This window comes from Mesocricetus auratus, unplaced genomic scaffold, assembly GCF_017639785.1.
Source record: "Mesocricetus auratus isolate SY011 unplaced genomic scaffold, BCM_Maur_2.0 Super-Scaffold_100025, whole genome shotgun sequence".
Classification (NCBI taxonomy): domain Eukaryota; kingdom Metazoa; phylum Chordata; class Mammalia; order Rodentia; family Cricetidae; genus Mesocricetus; species Mesocricetus auratus.
In genome coordinates this window covers 24271888-24295337 of record NW_024429206.1, presented here as the reverse complement: position 1 = coordinate 24295337, position 23450 = coordinate 24271888, and the positions used below count along the sequence as shown (strand labels likewise).

Sequence of the window (23450 nt, the reverse complement as noted above, 5' to 3'; positions counted from 1 at the left end):
GCAAAGTAACACAGCTTCACAGAGTTAAACAAATGCAACATTAAAGAATACAGTACATCTTTGCGTCATTAAACAGATGTAACATACCTTAAAATAATATTCTGTAACAATTGGTGTTCCTTTTTTTCTTTCCCCTTTTATTTGTGTGCGAGGTCCTGGGGTACTCAGATCTTCTTTTTTTTTTTTTTTTTTTTTTTTGGTTTTTCGAGACAGGGTTTCTCTGTGGCTTTGGAGGCTGTCCTGGAACTCGCTTGGTAGTCCAGGCTGGTCTCGAACTCACAGAGATCCGCCTGCCTCTGCCTCCCGAGTGCTGGGATTAAAGGTGTGCGCCACCACCACCCGGCTGGGGTACTCAGATCTTGTCATTTGACGTGCAGTGTTCAGAAAACAGCTTGTGGCGGTCAGTTCTCTCATATTACGGGGCCCAGGGATTGCCGTTTGCAGGCGCTGCCTTAACTGCAGAGTTGTACTGCCGGCTCCCCTCCAGTCTCGTGCTGAGATGCAGAGTTGAAACATCAGCATAGGAGTGGTCAGGTGTCGGCTGTGTCAGTAATTACGTCATCTAAACTGTCCTGTTTGGTTGCAGAGCTGGTCGATCAGAATGAGTCCGAAGGCCCTGTGATACAAGGTAAGAGAAGCAGACCCCCATCTCATGATTGCCTCAAGCCCTGGTTCTCACTGTGTCCACTCGCAGTGCACAGCTGGTTCTCACTGTGTCCACTCGCAGTGCACAGCTGGTTCTCACTGTGTCCACTCGCAGTGCACAGCTGGTTCTCACTGTGTCCACTCGCAGTGCACAGCTGGTTCTCACTGTACCCACTCGCAGTGCACAGCTGGTTCTCGCTGTTGAAGTGTGTGTTTATGCGAGTGTGGGTTCGAATGCACGTGGAGGCTTGGGCTGCAGAGACGGCTCAGTGGTGGGAACGCTGGCTGTTCTTCAAAGGCCACTGGTTCAAGTCCCAGCACCCACATAACGGATTGCAGCTGCCTGTAAACCCCAGCTCTAGGGCCTCTGAAGGCACCAGACATGTGCCTGGTACTGTCACACATGCAGACAGAATAGCCAGATAATTACAACACAGTTGACAGGCTGTTTCCATCATTAGGGCTTTCTCTTCCTCTCCTTCTAGACTCTTTAAATAATTTAAAGCAACCTTTGAAAATTGTCCAAACGAGGGGCTGGAGAGATGGCTCAGAGGTTAAGAGCACTGACTGCTCTTCGAGAGGTCCTGAGTTCAATTCCCAGCAACCACATGGTGGCTCACAGCCATCTACAATTCAATCTGGTGCCCTCTTCCAGCATGTATGCAGAACACTGTATATGAAAGAAAGAAAGAAAGAAAGAAAGAAAGAAAGAAAGAAAGAAAGAAAGAAAGAAAGAAAGAAGGAAAATTGTCCAAACGAGACTTGATATGTTTCTCTTTAGAATCCGCTGAGGCGAGCCAGTTGGAAGTTCCAGCAACAGAAGGTAAGGACTGCGCAGCTCCCATTGTAGAGGTCTGGAATGACTTTGGTGCCTCAGGTCAGCATGATTAGTTTGTTTTTTAATGTGTATGGGTGTTTTGCCTGCTTATGTATCTGGAGACCATGTGTGTGCAGTACCCAAGGAACCCAGAAGGGGGCCTCTTACCACCACCCTTGGAATTAGATGGTTGTGAACCTATATGAGGCTGCTGAGAATCAGACTCAGGTCCCCTAGTGCTCTTTACTGCTGAACAGTCTGTCCAGCCCCAAAGTGATAAGACTTCCCATGTCCCATAGAGACTCCTGATAAGACTGCCCCCGTTTCGTGGAGACTCCCAGAAGGCAGACAGGCTCCCTCCGTTCTCCCTTTTATGGCTCTGACTGAATTCTAGATCCCTCTGGCCTGGCCATACGTGCACACACAGCAATATGGAATCTGTTCCTTGCAAATCACAAGCTGTGGCTCCGATGAAATGCGGCAACCATGTGCAAGGCCCGGGCTTTACAGCAGAGACCGATGGAGGGTTCCAGGCAGGTGGTAGTAGGTTTGCATGGCTTCCTTCACAGACAGGCAGGTTTGCACCCGCAGTGCAGCTCACCATCACCCTTCTCTTCTCTCCCTTAGAAATCAAAGACTCGGATGGAAGCTCACAGATCAAGCAGGAGCCAGACCCCACGTGGTAGACTGCGTCTCCAGGGTAAGAGCCTCTCCTGACTGTCCGTGGTCCGTGCTCGCCTGCAGAAGCAGGCATCACTGCTTCAGCTGAGTGCAGGGCAGCTGGAGCTGCCGGCCAAGCCATTTCTCAATCCGAGACGTAGGAGGACTGGGCTTGGAGGCACAGTGTGTCTCACGCACCCCAGGCCAGCCGTGACATAGTGTGGCCCTGTTTGGGGGCAGGGGGTGGGAGGTACCGTAGAAGCATCCCCTTAGAAGAGGCATGTTTTGAATGTTGTTGCTGACTTGCTTGGTCCACCACTAATAGGAGGGTTATCTGCGACCCACAAGTAAGGAGACTGCATTCTGCCATACGTCACATGGGGGTTTGCCCAGTGTCGGAGCCTGCTCCAGCGAGTCAGCTGGGTTACGTGAATAGGGGTGTGAGGATTGAGAAAAGGCAGATAAAGAGACAGAGAAACACAGGACACATTCGGGAGGACTGCCCAGTCCATACCTTTCAACCCAGCAGACAGCCTCGAGTTTTAGACCCTGCTTACTTAACCAAGCAGAACACAGAGCAGCTCAGTCAGGTAACCAGCTCCCTGCACTGTCCTTGAACCGAGGAGCAGCAGGGTCGCTGTCACGTGAGTCCTGCTAGCAGCGAGCAGCTTCCTTCCCTATGTCTGTGGGCCCTTTGGCTGAGACTGAGACAAGCAAGCTTGAGCTCTGATGTCTTACAAATTAGAATAGACTCAGATGGAACCCGAGCCGCTGTGGGCTCCCACAGCCCAGCTGTGGGCCTCGCCCTACCAGACCACAGACCCATCTTTCATAATTGCATTTGAACCTGGTACTTTTATCAGATAGCAGTGTCACGTCACAAGGTTTGTCTTGCTCCTGTCATCCGGTTAACCCATTGCCTGCTTGTTTTTTTTTTGTTTTTCTGCAGTTCAACTTCCATTGTGAGTGGTGGAGAAGAGCTTTCGGACCCGCCCTGCCAGCTCTGTAATATACTTGTATAACAGAAATACCTTCTATACAAACCTTCTTTTCTACTTCTAGATAGAAATGTCTACTTTCTCAGCAGTTCTGTGAATTGAACTACGCAGCGTGACGAGATGCGCGTGCCTGGCTGGTTTGGGAATGCACTAGAAGGATTTCACAGCAGTGCTGGAAAGAGACAGGGAATGGCAGGGACAACTCTTAGATTTTTTTTTATGCATTGGGCAGAGCCTTGGGCTGCGGTGCGTATTCCAGTGAGTGGAGACATTCCTGCTGGGCATCTTGGCTTCCGCAGCGAAGAAAACCCCTGTGCTAGGCAGTGCTTTAGTTTTTCTATTGAGAATCATATCCATGATCTTACACTCGGCTCCCCTTACTGCCTGAGGGAGGGCTGCTGTCTGTCTGTCTGACTAAGCCTTTGCCTAAGCTCCATCATGGTTCCTGGCAGGCTCACCCGACGGCCAGTGATGGGCAGCGTGTCTCCGCGCTGAGAGGACATTCTCAGAGCCTCTCCTCACCCTGGGTGTACCCTGAAGGTCAGAGGTCAGATATGCATGCTTTAGCAGCTGGAGGCAGCTCTAGGTGGAGTCAGGCTGGGCTGTGGGTCTGCCTGGTTGGCTAGTCTCTAGCCGCCTGTCTGACCGAGGTGCCGTGTGGGCGTGGGCAGGCGAGCTCTTGTGCACCTCCATGTCACACCCTGGGCCTGAAAGTGGAGTCTCACAGATGATGCAGTTGTGTAAAATAACAGCTCTCTCTCTCTCTCAGAAAGCGGAGATGGGATGGCACAGTTGTCAGTAGCGGCACCACGATGTTCACAATGGGAAATTATATCACACGGTAGCAGAGATAGGCATTTTTATGTGTTCCTTATATTTTACCTCAAATTGTAGATATAGGGTAATAAATAAAATCCATCCATGCCTTTCACATGCAAATTCATTCCTTCTGAGCTGTCTTCCTGAGTGTCTGGGGAAGTAGGAGACAGAGAGCTGGCTGGGGTGTTCGCCTCAGTCCCTCTGGAGTGGGTGCTGTTGTCCTGGTGTTTTTGAAGAAGTCACTGGTTGGTCCCAGAGCTGGGCCAGGCCCTACACCGCTACTGTCTACGCTTTACCTGTGTCACAGACAGAGCTCTGAGGCAAAGCTGTACAGCGGGGAGTCCGGGGGTCAGACATGACTTAGTCCCTGCACCTAGAAGCCATCTGTCGCCCAGAAGATGGTGCCCCCACTCGGGCTGCAGCTACGCAAGGGTTAGGGGACGGCAAGTGTGCCGGCTCCCTGCCCCCAGCCCCCAGCCTCAGTGTTCGCTGCACCTGCCTCACTCGGGGGTGACCACCCGCGGCAGCGTGTCGGCGATCGTGGTGAGGAGGCATCTGGGGGCTCCCGCCAGGAGGGAGAGCCCTGCTCCTTCTCAGACCCTTCACACCGTGCTCTGACGTAGGCGGTAGCAGCGGCTCTAGTGGACAGCACTCGTCACAGTGTAGAAGGTGCTGCTCCCCGGATGCTTCACCTTGACAAGTAGGAGGCTCCCTGCGCTGAGCCCTGAAGCTTAGAACACAGGCCAGGTGCCAAAAGTGGAGCTCTTGGTGGTGGTAGCAAATTTTCAAACAAGAACTTTGGAGACCCAGGTAGAGAAGGGTTCTGTGTGAGCAGCAGTTGAACATGGGTCAGTGGGTCCTGTGAGATGGGCGAGTGTCATTCCAAATCATCTAAAGCGGGAGGTGGGGATGGGGGGCTGCTTTCAGGGCCACACCCCTTTAGCACCCGCCTTCTTCCCAGCAGACCCCTCCTCAGCATCTGCCATCTTCCAGTGCACCAAGGCTGATGTCGTACTCACCATACCGGCCTTTGGAGACATTACCATGTCGTAGCACACAGGAGACCTGTCCCTGGACCACACACTGCTTGTTTACAAGTAGGTGGCATGACAGCGCCTCAGCCCGGGAGGCTGGTAGATGAGCACTGTGGAGCTGAGGAGCGAGAGAGAGGGTCCTGGTCACCAATCATGACTGACGCTGAGCTGGATTAGTAGAGTGCTCGCGTAGATGCGGGGAAGCCTAAGTTCTATCCCAGTACTGCATACACCAGGAGGGGAGGTGCAGGCAGGAGCGTCAGGCCTTTCTCTGCTACAAAGTAGCTGCAAGGCCAGCCTGGGTTAGACTTGGTCTCGTTTAAATAAATCCTAGTGGGATGCACTGTCCTGTTAGAACGCGGAGGCTGATACAGGGGGCTGATCTCTGGTTGCCCGGCTGCCTTGCTCTAGCCCGGAGCTCTCACCTAGTGGGTGGCCCCCACCCGCCCCACCTAAGCTTGTGTCCTGTGGTCTGGGTTTGAGGAAGGCCGAGTGCGGGAAGCTTGGCTGACACAATGCCCGATTTGTAAAGTGTTTCCTGCCACAGAGGGAACGAAAATAAGCCTTGTATTTTTAACCTGTGCACCATGTCCAGGCAGCTCCCTGCAAGATTACTGCAGGCCAGCTGATGGTCCCTGACTGCTTCAAATAATGTCATTTAAAGGGCTTGATGGACACAGGAGACCAAGGCCCATCTGTGCCTCTGAAACAAAAAACTCAGCAGGTGTTCAAAGTTTCAAGTTGAAAGTCAAGGGCTCAAGCCTGTGGGGAGACCATGGCAGAAGAATCAGGAGTTCAAGGCTAGTTGGCTGCAGGAGACCCTCTCAAAAAGCCAGTGATAAGGGGCTGGAGAGATGGCTCACACGTTAAGAGTGCAGATTGCGCCAGGCAGTGGTGGCGCACACCTTTAATCCCAGCACTCGGGAGGCAGAGGCAGGCGGATCTCTGTGAGCTCAAGACCAGCCTGGTCTACAGAGTGAGTTCCAGGACAGCCCCCAAAGCCACAGAGAAACCCTGTCTCAACTCCCCCACCCCAGAAAAAAAAAAAAAGAGTGCTGATTGCTCTTCCAGAAGACGTGGATTCAATTCCCAGCACCCATGGCAAAACACCAAAGCAGATAAAATATAAACAGTGGTAAGATTCTTTGAACTAGGTGGAGAGGCCTGTGAGTCCAGACCTCTGAGAGGCAGGGGCCCATAGCCAGGGCTGCAGTGTGTTGGAATCTTGTTCCTTGGTGACTTTCCCATGAGGAGAAAGTCTAGTGGGCCCTTGTCTGCAGTGTGAGATGGCATGCCCCATTCCTGATCCACCTTGTGGGTCGCATTGTGTCGTCCACTCCGTCCTGCAGGGATCGTCCCTCTCCTTCCCCTGGGGACAGCAGTCTCGCCTCTGCAGGTGGCCAGCAGCACTCTCCTGGCTAGGAAGAGGGAATTCAGACTGCCCTGGGGCTTTTGCCTTGGGTGAGCTTGCTCCTGGAGACAGGGACTTGGGGAGAGGCTTCTGTGTGGGGTACAGAGCTTCAACCAACACGAGAACAGACCTAGCCACAGCTTCCCAGTTCGTTTGTCGTTCATTTAATGTGTATGGGTGTTGTGTACGTATGTGGACGTCTGCACTGTGTGAAGCTGGTGCCCACCAAAGCCAAGGAAGGCATTTAATCCTGTGGGACTAGAGTGTTCTGGGACTTGAACCCTGGTCCCTTAGAAAAGCAGGCAGTGCCCTTAACCATGGAGCCATCTCTCCAGCCCCTTTCACCTGACAGGCAAGGCTCACTTCCGGCCTGGGACCAGGATACCAGGTGGGCCAACACACATGCTCTTCTTGGCTAGTTTAAAACTCAGGGCAGTGGTGGCGCAGGCCTTTAATCCCAGCACTCCGAGAAACAGATGCCGGCAGATCTGAGTATCTACAAAGTGAGTTCTAGGACAGCTAGGGCTGTTATACAGAAAAACCCTGTATCGAAATACCCCTGCCCCCAACTCAGGGCTGACTATGGGTTCAGTGCCCAGGACCCATGTGGTGAAAGGAGAGACCCCCCCCAGTTTTCCTCTGACCCCCATATTGAATATGTATGCTTCCACCCACCCAAATACACATAGAAAAGGCCCGCTGGCTGGAGATGGGGCTCAGAAGACTTGGTAAGCATGCACAAAGCTGTGGGGTCCATCCCACAGAAACCAGGCATGACAAGACCTTGTCTTTCAAAATGTTACCATCCTGGAGCACATGACCGGCCCCTTCTGGTGACCATGGGAGAACAGATCTTGTCAGAAGCTCATGGGGTGACAGGGAGGCAGCAGCAGGGTGGCCCAGCACTCACTTTTACAAACAGTGGAGGGCGGGACATGACTCAGTTGGAGTACCTGCCTAGCATGCACAAAGCCCCAGGTTCTCCCATGAACCAAGCTATCCCAGCGCTCAGGTGGTGCATGCAGGAGAAGCATCCTCGGGCCAGCCTGGGATACACGAAATCCAGTCACAGAACCATCTATCAGCACCATTTTATATGTAATGTCTAGGAAGATAAGACCCAGGGAATCTGACTGACTTTACCCAGGGTACACAGTGTAGGTAGAACCAATTAATAAGTCTGTATCACAATGGGGGGGGTGGCAACCCACGTCTTTAAGCCTAGCACTCGGATCTCTGAGTTTGAGGGCAGCCATGGCTACACAGAAACCCTATCTCAGAATAATGACCGCCCTGACTCCTGGGCCTGAGCGCTAACTCCACCACACCCGAATTCCGGCCAACTCTAACACCGCCCGTGCTTGCTAAAGACTGGCAGTTGCAGCTCACTGCAAAGTGGGCAAAATGGCCAAGCTGTTTCATAGAAGAGGGAACTGGCTAGGGAGCTTGAGTAAAACTGCCAAGGGACTTAGCAGGAGCCGAATCCAAGCTCCAGGTAGCCTGTGAGTGGAGCTGCGGGGCACAGTGCCCATAGCCTGGGTCTATTGGAACCCAGAGAACAGAACCCTGGAGGGGGCGTGTCCTGACCCGCAGGACACTCATCGTGGGTCTGGTGGACACCTAGAGAAAAGATGGGGGGCAGGGGATACAAAGACAGACGCCAAGACAGGAGTCTGATCAAGGCGACAACTTTATTCATCCCAAAGGGATTTATATAGGGGAAGGGAGGAGGGGAAGGAATGGGGGATGTGCTGTAGCTGCGATGAACCTGGCGGAGAGGAAGGTCAGTGGGATGGGTAGGGCATCCTGTGTCCTCTGGTAACCTAACTGCAGACTCTAACTTTATCTTTCACACTCCACCTTCTATTAAGCCTACGCCCTAGATAAGCTGCAGGTCTGTTTCTGGAAGTTGGCAGGTAGCAGGGTGATCCGGAGTCACCTACTTTCTATGAGGGTCTTTTCTTATGAGTACGTGAGGCAGCTGTACCTGGTTGGTGGCCAGAGGTCCCTGGCAGGGCCAGGGAGAAGGGAGTCCCCAGTGTTGGAGCTGAGGCCCCCCCACCAGCAGAACCCATCTCTTCCCCCATGTTGCTAAGAGTCTCCAAGTAGGCAAAGAGCTACAAGACAGCATTTCCGTGAGCCAGAGGCCCAGCCGTGAAACTGTCCACCTCCCCCAGGGTCCCGGGAAAACTTACGGTCACTGGTCAGCATTTCCGTGAGCCAGAGGCCCAGCCGTGAAACTGTCCACCTCCCCCAGGGTCCCGGGAAAACTTACGGTCACTGGTCACTCAGCAAGAAGCAGCAGGAGGCTGGGTGATAGCCACACACACCTTTAATCCCAGCACTCAGGAGGCTGAGGCAGGCAGACCTCTGAGAGCTGCAGGCCAGCCTGGTCTACAGAGCGAGTTCCAGGACATCCAGAGCTACACGGGAACAAAAAAGCAGCAGGACAGGTTTAGGTTAAACATGCCAAGAACTAGCCGTGGAAGGCAGGTTTGTTTCAGTGGGGGAAGCCCCACATTCCTTCAGTTGGAAGGTCCCTAAGGTCACCTCCCTGTGTCATCCCCGACAGCAGCAAGTCTCTGCCTAGACTTGGGGATTTCCTGCTTCAGGAAATGGCCAGCCTGGCCTCTGGCCTAGGGGGAAACCAAGTGGCTGAGGGAGGGGAGCCTGTGGGGAGACAGGCCTAAGCCCTAGGGCCTCTCTCTGCCTGGCCCAATGAGAAAAGCTCTTGTCAGGTTTATGCTGGAATCATGCCCCCATTCATTCATTTGTTCAATCATTCATTCACATCACTCCAAGGCCGATGATGGAAGGATATGGGCCTGAGGGGCTGGAGAGACACAGCTCAGCGCTTGAGAGAGCTTGCTGTTTCCCGGAGGGTCTGAGTTCAGTTCTCAGCACCCACCTGTAGCTCTGGGTCCAGGGAACCTGACACCCTTTCCTGGCTTCCATGGACACTAGCATTCTGGTGGCATGTATTTGCACAAAGATACACATAAGTAAAAGTAAATCCTTAGTGGACATGGCATGCCTTTGACTCCCAGCACTAAGGAGGCAGAGACAGGCAGAGTTCAAGGTCAGCCTGGTCTACAGAGCAAGTTCCACAACAGCCAGGACTGTTACACAGAGAAAGCCTGTCTAAAAAAAAAAACCCAATAAACAAACAAGTAAATAAAAATTAATGAATATGGTAGGCCTGAGTTAATCCCAGCTGTAATACATACACCATGTAGGTATCTCTCTGTCTCAGTTCCCTCGTCTATGAAACCGGGAAAGTAACAGTCCCTACCACTCAAAAGACTGGTAATGAGATGTGACCTTAAGCATAAAACACATCCAAGCAGTGGTGGCGCACACTTGTCATATCAACCCTTGGGAGGCTGAAGCAGGGGGAGGCCCGAGCTACAGATAGATACCTTGTCTCCAATCTAAGGCTGTAACTTTATTTCTTTCTTTCTTTTTCTTTTTTTTTTTTTTTTTTTTTTGGTTTTTCGAGACAAGGTTTCTCTGTATTGTTTTGGAGACTGTCCTGGAACTAGCTCTGTAGACCAGGCTGGCCTCGAACTCACAGAGCTCTGCCTGCCTCTGCCTCCCCCGGTGCTAGGATTAAAGGTGTGCGCCACCACCGCCCCGCGAGGCTGTAACTTTGTTAGTAGAGTGTTTGTCTATCACACATGAAGCCCTGGGTTCCAATCCCAGCCCCATGTAAACCGGACATGATGTGCACACATCTAACTCCAGCCCTCAGGAGGTGGAGGCAGGAGGACCCCGAGTCCAAGGGGACCCTTAGCTAGGCAGGGTGTGAGGTCAGCTGGGGCTGCATGAAGCCATCTCCAGAGGAAATGCAGGAGGGCCGGACACAGAACCTCTGATGTCTAATCCTCACTGACAACTTGACTGGATTTACAGTCACCGTGAAGCCCACCACTGGCTGTTTCCAGAAAAGTTTAACTGAGGTTGGAAGCCCTACCCTGAGTGTGGACAGCACCATCATCCCATGGCTGAGGTCATTACAAGGTCAAACATGTAAAAAATAAAATCACACTGCCTCTATTTCTCATGCAAGGGGTCATGAGAGAACAGGGTGAGGTCTCGGGAGGGCAGTGGGAAGGGTGGCTCTGTGTGGCCTCGGCCACTGGACAGGCCACCACCGTCTGCAGTTAGGCACCCACAGAGACGGCGAGGAAGTGCTGGGGACGCAATGGTTACCCACCACAAGTCCCCCTTGGAACTTTCCGAAGCCTGCTGCGCGACAGCCCCAGGTACACAGCCAGTCTGGTGTTTTTGCTGGACTTTCCAGACCACGTACGCAATCTGGGACAGAGATCAATGTATCCCAGAGTTCAGTGGCCTGAGGGAATAGCATGCGAGGAGAGCCGTGTGTGAGCCACTTAAGATCCACCACTTGGCCGGGTGGTGGTGGCGCACGCCTTTAATCCCAGCACTCGGGAGGCAGAGGCAGGCGGATCTCTGTGAGTTCGAGGCCGGGCTGGACTGACAGCCTCGAAAACAATACAGAGAAACCCTGTCTCGTAAAACCACCAAAAAAAAAAAATCCACCACTTATCCTCGACTCCTTACCACACTAAAACTCACCATCCACGCTGGCTGCGGTGCGGACCGTGCACAAGTCCCCACTCATCTGAGATGGACAGCAAAACTGAGAGTTCGAGGCTAGCCTGGGTGGCTTAGTCTCCAAATGGCAAGAGGGGTTGGCAAGGTAACGCAGAGTGGTAGAGCACTTGCCTTAGAATCCCCGAAGACAGGCTGGTGCCTTGGCTCAGAGCCAGTGTGCCTGCAATCCTGGAATCCCCAGATTGCATTACAACCTGGCCCCACCCACTTTCTCCCAGTCCCAGCCAGAGTCATGCAAGGAGGTCCAGCATTGGCCAGCTGGGCTGCAGACAGAAGGCTAACTTCTAAAGAAGGCCACCCGTGACCCAGGTCACCCGGCAGTCTCTGAACCACCCAGTATGGAATAGGAGAGGCCAGACATACCACCCGGCCACTTTGAAAGCAGGGTCTCCCTATGTATCTCCAGCTGGCCCGGAACACTGCGCCCCTGCCACACTGGGGAGACATCCCTGTGTACTCTGCCCAGCTGCTTCCCTATTTGTCTGCATACAGAGTCCCTCCCTACTGAGCGCCACCACCTTCAGGCCAGTGTCCAGGAACCAGGCTCACTCCCCCAGGAAACTTCTGTCTAGTCAGCTCCGGGCGAGGCTCTGCTGACAGTGTTTCTCCTCCATGGTGTTGGTTCCCTTGGAGTCTAGCTCCTCTGGTGCTGGGATTAAAGACACTCCCCACCATGCCCGCCCCTATCCCCTCTTCATCTCAAGTCCCCTTCCAAACAGCTGCTGAGGAGGAGTCACACCCTGAGGGATAATTGTGGTCGTGTGGGGGTGTCTTACGCATGTGGGTGTCTACATGTGTGTGCAGACATTGTTTCCCAGGAGTCACTTTTTTGAGACAGGGTCTGTTACAGACTTAAGTCTCACCTGGAGAGACTAGACTGACCGGCCAGTGGGTCCCAGAGTTCCTCCTGACTCTGTCTTCCCAGTGCTGGCATTCAGAGCACACACCAGGCTATGAGGAGGGTTCTGTGGCTAAGCACACTTACTTCTCTTGCAGAGACCTGGGTTCAGTTCCCAGCACCCACGCCTGGTGGCTCACAACACCTGTAACTCAGTCTCCAGGGATCCAATGCCTCTGACCTACACACACACACACACACACACACACACACACACACACACACACACACACACACTGCCTTCACATAACACACACTTTAATAAAAAGAAAACTTGGAAAGCATATGCTACCACACCCAGCTTTTTTGTTTTTGTTTTTGTTTTTTTGTTTGTTTGTCGAGACAGGGTTTCTCTGTATTGCTTTGGAGGCTGTTCTGGAACTTGCTCTGTAGACCAGGCTGGCCTTGAACTCACATAGATCCACCTGCCTCTGCCTCCCGAGTGCTGGGATTAAAGGCGTGCGCCACCAACGCCCGGCCAGCTTTTCTTTAATATAGGTCCTGGGATAGAACTCAGGTCCCCTTTGGGTAATGATAGTATACCACCCAGCCTGGTCTTTAGAGCAAGTTCCAGGACTAACACGGAGAAACCCTACTTAAAAAGACAAAAACAAAACATCAACAACAAAAAACAACAGCAACAAACAACAAAAAAAGAACTCAGGTCCTCAGGCTTGTGTGCTGAGGACTTCCCCGGCGAGCCATGTCCCCAGCTGTTTTACTTCTAAAGGCAATCTCATGTAACCCAGCTGAAACTGGCCTATAACTCCTGATTCTCCGGCCTCCACTTCCCCAGTGCTGTGATCACCATGTGTCACCTGCCTGGCCAGTTTGCTGTTTGTGAGGTTGCTCAAAGTCCTCACACGGGGGAAAGGTCTGAATAGAGACAGAAGATGATGAAGACAGGGAAGGGGGCAGGGCAGGCGCAAAGGCCCTGTGGCGGGAGCAGCGGTGTGTGTGTGCGTGCGCGCGTGTGTGTGGCTCAGACCAGCAGAGAGGCCTGCGTGACTCACAACAGGTTTTCTGTACTTTAGTGCCCTCGGCTGCCCCGACCACTCTGTGGGGCTCACACAATCCCCAGAAAGTGAAAGACTGAGCAGAGTGTCCCGGGCACTCCCCGCCCCCACCCTACAAGCAACAGAACCCACTTCCTCTTCTTAGTGTATTTAAGGCCAGGCCGGCCCAGGCGGTAGGGAGAAGTGGCCCAGCCACTCACTGTCCAGTCATGGGGGACACTTTCATTCGCCACATCGCCCTCCTGGGCTTCGAGAAGCGCTTCGTTCCCAGCCAACACTATGTGAGTAACCCGAGTGGAGACAGGGCTGTCACCCTGGTGCTACCCAAAGGTGACCAGGGAAGGATACGAGGGGGAGGGGACCGGGGAAGGATATGAGGGGGAGGGAACCTCTAGGGCATGGGGCGCTCTGGCTTTTGGGTCCCAGGCTTCTCTTGGTTGTTGTAGAACTTTCTGCCATCCTGGGCAGACACCCCCGTGCACCCTTCTCTACTGCTTCCCTCGAGCCGAGCCCCATCCACGCTCACGCGCCACCACCCTGTGTCCAGTGCTTAGGACCAAGGCTCGCCCCTCCCAGAAAACCCCCCTGCCTAGTCAGCACGGGGAGAGGCCTGAGACGGAGCTGTTTGTCTCCCCTGTGATGTTGGTCACATTAGAGGTTAGCGCCCCAGAAGGTGACATCACCATGAGGAAGGAAAGTGGTCCCTTTGCCCTGGGGGAAGTGAGTTAGAGAAGTCTCTGCCCTTGGATCTATACTCCATCGCTGGGCAAGAGGCCAGTGCCACCTGGTACTCGTGCGGGGCTTGCTGTGGGACACTTACAGCGACACCACGTGCTAAATCCTCTCCCTCCGCCCTCCTTCTCTAAAAATAAACATTCTGAGTCATTCCAGACTTTGTAAACCAAAACCGCAACGAAAGAGAGCATTGCGGTCACCCTAGGTGTTTCCTTCATACCCTCCACTCCTCTCCCACCCCCAGAGACAATCTCCGGGGTATTTTTGGAGTCTCCCAGCTGGGATTGCAGGCCTCTCTGTCTCTCCAGTGACTGCTGTCAAGTTACCCCATGAGGCCGGCTTCCTTCAGATCCCCTTCCCTGTCGCAGAAATCAATTTGTTTCCTTTTCATGGCTAGTATTATTATTGCTTGAGACAGCATATTATGTATCCCAGCCTGTCTCACAGTCCTTATGACATCCCAACAACCAGAAAATTTCCCATTAAGCCCCATAAATAAGGAAATAAATTATTTTTAGTTTTCTGTATTTCACCTGCATGTTTGTGAAATCAGGTGTGTGCAGCGTCCTTGGAGGCCAGAAGAGGGCGCCAGACCAACTGGAACTGGAGTAACAGATGGGTGTGAGCCCCAGGATGGGTGCTGGGTACCCTGGGGGCACAGCCAGAGCTGTCTTCCACTTTCCATCGCCCGTTGAGCCATCTCTCCCCCCAGTGCCCACTCTGTTCTTAAAGGTCCCTGCCTCTGTTAGCACAGTGGGGACAAGTTTTCCCACTCCAGTCCTTTGAGAGAAGCCACACAGGAAGCCCAGCTGGGCACTGTGACTAGAGCACTTGAATAGCGTATATGCGGTCTTAATTCAATCCCTGAACTGGAAAGAAAAAAGGGCAATAAGAAAAGTAAGAGGGGGGGCTGGAGAGATGGCTCAGAGGTTAAGAGCACTGACTGCTCTTCCAGAGGTCCTGAGTTCAATTCCCAGCAACCACATGGTGGCTGACAACCATCTACAATTCAATCTGGTGTATATGTAATAAATAAATAATAAAAAAAAAGAAAAGTAAGAGGAAGTGGGCTAACATTGGCAGCTCTCCCAGGGGATCAGGGTTCAGTTGCCTGCGCCCACATGATGACCCACAGCCAGGTGTAACTCCCATCCCAGGGGACCCGACATCCTCTTCTGGCCTCCATAGATGCTGTGTGCATGTGGTCCTTGGACATACATGCAGGTCAGGCACCACATACATAAAAGAAAGAAAGAAAGAAGCCGGGCGTTGGTGGCGCACGCCTTTAATCCCAGCACTCGGGAGGCAGAGGCAGGCGGATCTCTGTGAGTTCGAGGCCAGCCTGGTCTACAAAGTGAGTTCCAGGACAGCCTCCAAAGCCACAGAGAAACCCTATCTCGAAAAACCAAAAAAAAAAAAAAAAAAAAAAAAAAAAAAAAGAAAAGAAAGAAAGAAAGACAGATGAAATGGCTCAGCGGGTAATGGGACTCGCCATGTCTGATGATCTGAGCTCACTCCTCAGAACCCCAGAGGGGAAGATGATAATGGACTCCCACGGTTGACCTCTGGCCTCCACGTGCACCTATGGCATGCATGTGTACATACATGTACATAGACACACACACACACGCTGAATAAATGTGAAAATTTTCAAACACACCAGAGGTTGACTACCACGTTGGTCTCCTGAAAACTAGTTAGCTACCCTGTAGTCCCCAAAGTTCTACGCCCAGGCTACCCCCAAGGACTGTCTCACCACAACCCCTTAGGCTTCTGTCCCAAGCTAGGAGACAGCCTAGGGGTATAGCATGGACCTGTGGGCGCTGAGTGCCCCTCCGTGCTCTGATGCCCCCCAGGTGTACATGTTCCTGGTGAAGTGGCAGGACCTGTCGGAGAAGGTCGTCTACCGGAAATTCACGGAGATCTACGAGTTCCACGTGAGTGTTGGGGGCCTCAGCGGCTGCTCTGCTTTTGTAGCCTCCAAGCTCAGCATGGATCTAAAGAGACCAGCCTGGTCTACCCAGTGACTTCCAGGGCAGCCAGGGAGGGCTACAAAGTGAGACGCTGGGAGGTGGTGGCGCACGCCTTTAATCCCAGCAGCACTTGGGAGACGGAGGCAGGCGGATCTCTGTGAGTTTGAAGCCAGCCTGGTCTACAGAGTGAGTTCTAGGCCAGCCAGGGCTATTTGTTTTTGGAAAAATAAATAAATAAATAAATGAGGCAGAGACAGACAGTCGCACAGACAATATTTCATATGCAAGGCACTGGGCCAAAATTAGCGTGGAGTGTCCACAGGTGGCACGGTGAATGATGTAAACAAGGTAAGAGAGATGGGGGAAAAATGTGTTAGGCAGAAGGCAGCATGTGGGGGGGGGCAATGGCTTCCCCTCCCAGTCAGTGTTTCCGACAGCTCCAACTTAGATCCTTTGGAGTACCCTGTGTGCTCCTGCCCTCCCCACCCCCTCCCCCGTTTTCTCTCTCACGTATCTTAGGCTGACCTCAAACTCACTACACAACTGAGGATGACTTTGAACTTTTGATCCTCCTGCCTCACTTCCTGAGTGCTGGGGTGACAGGACTGCACCCCCACACCCAGTTTATGCAATGCTCAGGGTGGAACCCAAGACTTCACGAGTGCTAGGTAAGCACTCCGCCACGGAGCTCCAGCCCAGGCTTTTCTTCCTCTATCTAGAAAATGCTAAAGGAGATGTTCCCCATCGAGGCAGGCGAGATTCACACGGAGAACAGAGTCATCCCACACCTCCCTGGTGAGCAGGACTAAGCCCCTCCGCAGGGCCCCCTGCCCCAGTGCCCCCTGCCCCAGTGCCCCCTGCCCCAGTGCCCCCTGCCCCAGTGCCCCCTGCCCTGCTCTCCAAAACCCCTTCCCACAGACATGTGGACTTGGCCTTGTGTGTGTACTCATGGGTCTCTGGTGTCCCCACCCAGCACCCAGATGGTTCGATGGGCAGCGTGCCGCTGAGAGCCGCCAGGGCACGCTCACAGAGTACTTCAACACCCTCATGGGGTTGCCCGTGAAGATCTCCCGCTGCCCACACCTGCTGGACTTCTTCAAGGTCCGGCCTGATGACCTGAAGCTGCCCACGGACAGCCAGTGAGTAGCTGCCTCGGGGGCGGGGGGGGGCACAGGAGGACAATACCCAGAGGGTGGGGAGACCCAAGTTCAGAGAGGGAGGGGGAGGGAGGGGGAGGGACTAACCCACAGGCACGCAACGCTCTCAAACCTGGGACATGGCCAACGTCGCATCTGTACAGGCTCATGTCACCTTGGGTCATGCTGGAGGCCGTAGAAGCCCCCCACTCCCCCTGGAGAGGTGGGGGGAGACCCTCCCAGGCCAAGCATCTCCAGCTGGTGGAGAAGACCTTTGCTATCTCCCTAGGGTCTGCAGTAGTCTATGCTTCCTCTGCTCCCGTTTCTAAGTCTGGCTGCTTAGACAACCCTCATTCCTGAGACAGACTGTGCCCCACACCCACCTCCCAGGGCTGGGCAGTGGATACAGTCTCTCGGAGTGGACCATCTTTCCCCTGGTTCCTTTTGTTGTTTTTTTGGGAAGTCCTTCTGCAGGTCTAACCTAAAGCCTTCCCTTCTGCAGTGGGAAGCTGAGGGTTTGCTCCGTATTGCCTGTTTTTCCTCCAGGGTGAAGAAGCCAGAGACATATCTAATACCCAAAGATGCCAAGAATAACATAGCTGGTGAGGGGGCTGCATGTGCCCGGGGGTGGGAAGCACCCAGCGGCTGTGGACGAGATCAAGGACCTCGAGTGTGGGGTGGATGGGACAGAACGACACTGGGCAGGAGGAGCTTTGGAGGTCACCTTGCAGGTTGGGGTGTGTCCTCACTACTGCAGCCCAACACGGGAGAATCAGGAGTTCAAAGCCATCCTTGGCTACAGGGTGAATACACAAGACCATGATTCAAAAACCAGGTAGTGGCACACATCTTTAGTGCCAGCACTTGGGAGGCAAAGACTGGCGGATCCATATGAGTTCCAGGCCAATTTAATCTACCAGCCAGAGCTACACAGTGAGACCCCCATCTCAAACAATGCATTCGAAAGCCACAGAAGGCGACCTGGGAGCATGCTAACCTCATCCGTGGAGAACACAGTTCCTAGCGCCCTCCTTGTGTGAAAGGTGCGAGGCTGAGTACATGCAGGACTGCCATTGGGAGCCTGGCAGATTCCCTTTGCAGAGTCCACTCCCGTGAACCTGCAGCTGGGTGGCTATCCACGTCTTCCTCGGTGTCCACCACAGGGGACTGTGTACCAGGCTTTCCTCTTGAGCTATCAGCCAGCTCCCAAATAGTAACACAAGGACTTATTAGTTTTGAATGCTCAGCCTAGCCTAGCCATGTTTCTGGCCAGTTCCTGTAACTTACTCTGTTTTTCTTTATCTTTTGTCTGAGAGCCTTTTACCTTTTCTTTCTTGCTGTCTCTGTCTGGCTGTCTGGCCTGGGTGCATTCCTCTTTCTCTCCTCCTTCTCGTTCTTCTTTCGATTCTCGAGCCTAGAGTTCTCCTATTTATTCTCTCGACCCGCCAGCCCCACCCATCCTTTCTCTGCCTAGCTATTGGCTCTTTATTAGACCAATCAGGTGCCGTTGGCAGGCAAGGTGAAACAGATGCAGCACATCTTTACATCATTAAACACACAGCCTTACATTGTTAAACAAATACAGCATTGACAAATTAATGCACCTTTCTTTACATGGTTAAAGAAATATTCCACAGCATTAACAATGTAACACACCTTTACAAGGCTAAAGTAATATTCCACAGAATAAACAATGTAACACACCTTTACAAGGTTAAAGTAATATTCCACAGCAAAACAAATGTGACATCTCTTTTTTTTATGCATGGTGGTACACACTTTTTTTTTAGATTTATTTATTATGTATATAGTCTTTTTGCCTGCAGGTACTCCTGCACACCAGAAGAGGGCACCAGATTGAATTGCAGGTGGTTGTGAGCCACCATGTGGTTGCTGGGAATTGAACTCAGGACCTCTGGAAGAGCAGCCAGTGCTCTTAACCGTTGAGCCATCTCTCCAGTCCCTGTAACACATCTTTATACAGTTAAAGTAACATTCCTTAGCATAAACAGATGGAACACATCTTTGTCTAATTAGAAGAATATTCCAGAATGGGACTGTCCTCCCTGCTGTGCCCACTCACCCCGCCCCCGCTCTGTGCAGACATCACGGGTCCCATCATCCTTCAAACCTATCGTGCCATCGCTGACTATGAGAAGAGTTCGCGCACGGAGATGACTGTGGCTACTGGGGACGTGGTGGACGTCGTGGAGAAAAGCGAGAGTGGTCAGCCCTTCCCCGCTTGTCCTGGGGTAACAGAGTCTCCAGTTCCATGCAGAGGCCCTCGCAGCCTATCGCATGCCTGGGTTGCATTTAGAGGTGCCATCCCACCTGCTCATCGCAAAGGGCTCTGAGCTCATGCTCCCAGGGTGGGATTTGGGTGGGGAGTCTGGGGACGTTGCTGAATCTAAGCATTCGGTATTCCCTTCTGTGTCCTTGTCACCCTGGTGGCTGAAGAAGGCTGCCAGGTACCACCCCTCACCTATCTCCCTGTGCTCTTGACATAGGCTGGTGGTTTTGCCAGATGAAGACGAAGAGAGGCTGGGTCCCTGCATCCTACTTGGAGCCCCTTGACAGTCCCGATGAGGCAGAGGACCCGGATCCCAACTATGCAGGTGCTTCCCGCCTTCGGAGGCAATATGGAGTGTGGGATGATGGAGAGGACGGGCGCAGGGACACAAAGGAGCCGGTGCTCTGCTGTTATTTTAGTGTGGAGGCCTGGGCAGGGTCAGAAAAACATAGGAGGCAGAGAGAGACAGGGAGGAGAAGACAGTGGGACTGTGTGAGCAATGGAGCGGAAGGCTGAGCTGCCTGAGCGGGGAAGGACGGTTTCCTGAGGGCAGCGTCGTCATCGACACCCAAGGGACAGAAGCTGGCAGCTCCAGGGCTTGAATGGTCTGCACTGAATCTGAAAGCAGAATTGTTTGGTTATGTTTTAAGATTGAGAAATTGCACCCGGGTGTGCGCCTGTCACCTCACCGTCTCAGGCAGGAGGCTCTGACAGGAGGAGCTCAAGTCTAAGGCTGCACTGTTGGGTGTAGCTCAGTGATAGTATCTCCCCTGTGAGGGGCTGGGGTGTGGCTCACTGGTAGAGCACCTGCCTAGAATCCCCCAGTGAGGGGCTGGGGTGTGGCTCAGTGGTAGAGCTCCTGCCTAGAATCCCTCAGTGAGGAGCTGGGGGTGTGGCTCAGTGGTAGAGCTCCTGCCTAGAATCCCCCAGTGAGGGGCTGCAGCATGGTTCAGCAGTTGAGCTCTTTCACTGAGTATTGCAAACCCTTGATCCCCTCCTTATACTGTTTAAAATAAAATCTTTGAAAACATAGACAGGGAGACCAGGAAGGACTAGATCTGAAGGGGCAGATGAGGGACTTGTGTGCTTGTGGTGGTGGCTGGATAGCCTAGTACCCAGGGAGGAGGGAGTAGAGCATTGAGAGCTGTGTAGACTCTCACCTTGCTGGGTGTTCCCTTCATGGACCAGGTGAACCATATGTAACCATCAAAGCCTACACTGCCGTGGAAGAGGACGAGGTGTCCCTGTCGGAGGGTGAAGCCATCGAGGTCATTCATAAGCTCCTGGACGGCTGGTGGGTGGTCAGGTAGGAGCCCCCTCCCCCCATCTACCTGAGTGCTCTCGGGGGACCTCACTTGGGCTCTGAGCTGACTTGGCTGTGTGATTCCGGAGTGACAAAAGCAAGCAACAAGGAAAATGACACGGAGACTCTTGAAAGTGTCACAACACACACCGGCAGGATACGCATCTAACTTCCTCCCCCTGCCCAGACTTGGGAGGGAGGGCTGGGGGTGGGGGCGTGCGTTGCTACAGATGAGGAAACAGGCTGGCCCCGTGGGTGTGGATGCTTGAAATCCCTTAGCCTGCGGTGGTCCCCACGGTTGAGGCACTCTGAAGTCCTCCAGCTCGTGTTCACTCCTGCCTGAGCCCCAGTGTGGTCCGTCTTGCAGGAAAGGGGATGCCACCGGCTACTTCCCATCCATGTACCTGCAGAAGGCCGGGGAGGAGGTGACCCAGGCCCAGAGGTTGATCAGAGGCCGCGGGGCACCGCCGCGGAGGTGAGAGCCACCCCCCCCCCCACTGGGGGAGACCTGAGGGAGGACCACAGATTTCCTTCGATGTTGCAGGATGTGTCAGACACAGGGATGGAGGGGAAGGCGGGGACAGAGGTAGTGAGGACCCTACTGATGCTTAGAGTCCTTTGGCAAGGACAGTGCCAAAGTAAGGACATGTTGATGGCCAGAGGGAAACAGGCCTGGGATCTGAGACAGGGTAAGATCCACGACCCCCACAGCTCTTACAGGTTCTCCTGCCTGCACTCCACTTGCTAAATGCTGGCTTAGGACCCGAGGGGATGCCACAGTCGCTCTGCACCCACTTGCTGAGGCCAGACTTAAGATTTCAGGGTGCCACTGTCTCTCCGCACCCAACGTTCTCAGGCCAGGCTTGGGGTCCTAGGGGTGCCCACCCTGAATCCCGGGGACAGGGACTCTGGGATGCTGACACCTCCATCCTGCTGGGTCAGGTCGACCATCCGAAACGCGCAGAGTATCCACCAGCGTTCTCGAAAGCGCCTCAGCCAGGACGCCTATCGCCGCAACAGCGTCCGATTCCTGCAGCAGCGCCGCCGTCCAGCTCGCCCCGAGCCGCAGAGCGCAGAGGGCACGAAGAGTAAGTGCCGGCAGGGGGCGGGGCCGGGGCTGGAGGGCGGAGCTAACTCCTAAGGGCCCCGGGTGCAAGGACTGGACAGGACCTAACGGGGGTGGGGCTAACGGGGGTGGGGTGAGGGGTGGCGCACGCAGAGTGGGGGGCAGGATCAGGGCTAGAAAATACGCGCCGCTGTTTAGGGCCCCGGGGCGGGGGCGGAGCCTCTGATGGTCCCGACATTCCTTCGCAGACAATCTGCCAAGTCAGCTTGCCAAGGCGCAGCCTGCGGTCCCCCCGCGACCCAGTGCAGACCTCATCCGGCATCGCTGCACAGAGAGCACCAAGCGGAAGCTGGCGTCCGCCGTGTGAGGGCGCACCTCCCCCAGAAGACGTCCCATCCCTATCCCTGTATATACTTGTACATAGCCTGGGGTCAGGGGTTCCTCGATTGCCTTAATAAATGTTGTTTGGAGTGGACAGGGCTGGGCTTCGCTCCAGGGGTATTGCTAGGATGAGCGCGGGCAGTGAGCGCTGCTGGGGGAGCTTGCAGGAGCAGAGAAAGGTCTGGTTGTAAGTTGCTTTAGTCTTTCCCAAGCACAAGTCTGCATAAGGTCGATTTCCTTAGTAAGACACCGAGATTGCAGTTCTCAACCTGTGGGCCGAGCCCCTTACACGGGGTCTCCTAAGACCAAGGGAGGACACAGATATGTACATTACGATTCATAACAGTAGCAAAATTACAGTTATGAAGCAGCAATGAAAATATTTTTATGATTGGGAGTCACCACATGAGGAATTTTATTACAGGGCCGCAGCATTAGGAAAGTTGAAAAGCAGTGCCTTAGGGACTATGGAAAATACCTCTATAAGATCCAGCTGTGGGTCTGGAGAGACAGCTCAGAGGTTAAGAGCACTGGCTGTTCTTCCAGAGGTCCTGAGTTCAATTCCCAGCAACCACATGGAGGCTCACGACCATCTGTAATGCAACCTGATGCCCTCTTCTGGCCTGGGTAGAACACTGTATATATAATAAGTAAATATTTAAAAAAAAGAAAGCTGGGCATGGTGGAGCACACCTTTAATCCCAGTGAGGCAGTGGCAGGTGGATCTCTGTGAGCTCCAACCCAGCCAGGGGGCTACATAGTGGGGGCTACATAGTGGGACAAAAAAAAAAATTTAAAAATGGGCTGAAGAGCTGGCTCAGTAATTAAGAATGTTTAGTGCTCTTGCAGAAGACTGTAGTTCCAGTTCCCCAAACCCTCATCGAAGCTCATAACCGGCTCCAACTCCAGTTCCAGGTTATCTGGCGCCCTCTTCTGACTTCCAAGGGCTACTGCATGAATGTACTGCACACACAGACACAGACACACACACACACCATTTAAAAACCACAAACTAAGCTGGGCAGTGGTGGCACACGCCTTTAATCCCAGCACTCGGGAGGCAGAGGCAGGCGGATCTCTGAGTTCGAGGCCAGGCTGGACCGATAGCCTCCAAAACAATACAAAGATACCCTGTCTCGTAAAACCAAACAAACAAACAAACAAAAAAACAAAAAAAAACTACAAACTAAAATAAATGCAATATGAAATTCTTTCCTCACTCTTCTTCTTGAAAAACAGGTCTCACTGTGTATCCCAATCTGTCCTCAAACCGCCTGCCTCAGGCTCCTGAGTGCTGGGATTACAAGTGTGCAGATTCAGATCTCAAGTAGGTCAGGCTGGCCGCAGTTTCCCTGGGTGGCAGAAGATGACCTTGAGATCCAGGTCACCCTGTCTCATCTTTGAGTGCTGGGATTCCAGCTGTGCATATAGCACACCCTCATCTGTTTTTCTGATGTCGTATCAGCCTTAGTGTCTCCTGCCACGCTGGCCTGGAAGGCTGCCCAGAGGCCTGCGTGTGCAGGGAAACCCTGGAGAGACCAAGGATGACACACCCATGGCTGCCAGCTAGTTAGGAGTCACCGTCCACTGACCACCCAGAGACAAGGAGTCCACAGCCCAGGGAATGTTG

The 23450-nt window shown here is 53.3% G+C and overlaps 2 protein-coding genes across 11 annotated transcripts in view; both read left to right on the top strand.

Annotated features, from left to right (window-relative positions):
* Nucleotides 1-4051, top strand: part of Gtf2i (general transcription factor IIi) — a 79357-nt gene extending 75306 nt beyond the window's left edge. For all 10 annotated transcript variants that reach the window (XM_040731416.1, XM_040731412.1, XM_040731414.1 and 7 more), the window contains 4 exons: nt 587-628; nt 1427-1468; nt 2090-2162; nt 3072-4051. In XM_040731416.1, coding sequence (XP_040587350.1) covers nt 587-628; nt 1427-1468; nt 2090-2148 — 143 coding nt within the window. In that variant the 3' untranslated portion in view covers nt 2149-2162; nt 3072-4051. The remainder of the gene's footprint in view (nt 1-586; nt 629-1426; nt 1469-2089; nt 2163-3071) is intronic.
* Nucleotides 4052-13076: 9025 nt separating this feature from the next.
* Nucleotides 13077-21914, top strand: Ncf1 (neutrophil cytosolic factor 1). Its single transcript, XM_040731502.1, has 11 exons — nt 13077-13217; nt 15528-15608; nt 16364-16439; nt 16618-16783; nt 17327-17382; nt 18884-19006; nt 19288-19395; nt 20259-20376; nt 20741-20848; nt 21316-21461; nt 21688-21914. The coding sequence occupies exons 1-11, from the start codon at nt 13146-13148 to the stop codon at nt 21804-21806; spliced, it is 1173 nt and encodes a 390-aa protein (XP_040587436.1). The 5' UTR covers nt 13077-13145; the 3' UTR covers nt 21807-21914.
* The last annotated feature ends 1536 nt before the right edge of the window (nt 21915-23450 follow it).

Bases quoted from the DNA above. Each gene is read 5' to 3' on its own strand.
- Ncf1 (XM_040731502.1), top strand. From the start codon at position 13,146: ATGGGGGACACTTTCATTCGCCACATCGCCCTCCTGGGCTTCGAGAAG. The intron at 15,609-16,363 runs GTGAGTGTTGGG...TCCTCTATCTAG, and splicing joins CGGAGATCTACGAGTTCCAC to AAAATGCTAAAGGAGATGTT. The intron at 17,383-18,883 runs GTGAGGGGGCTG...CGCTCTGTGCAG, and splicing joins TGCCAAGAATAACATAGCTG to ACATCACGGGTCCCATCATC.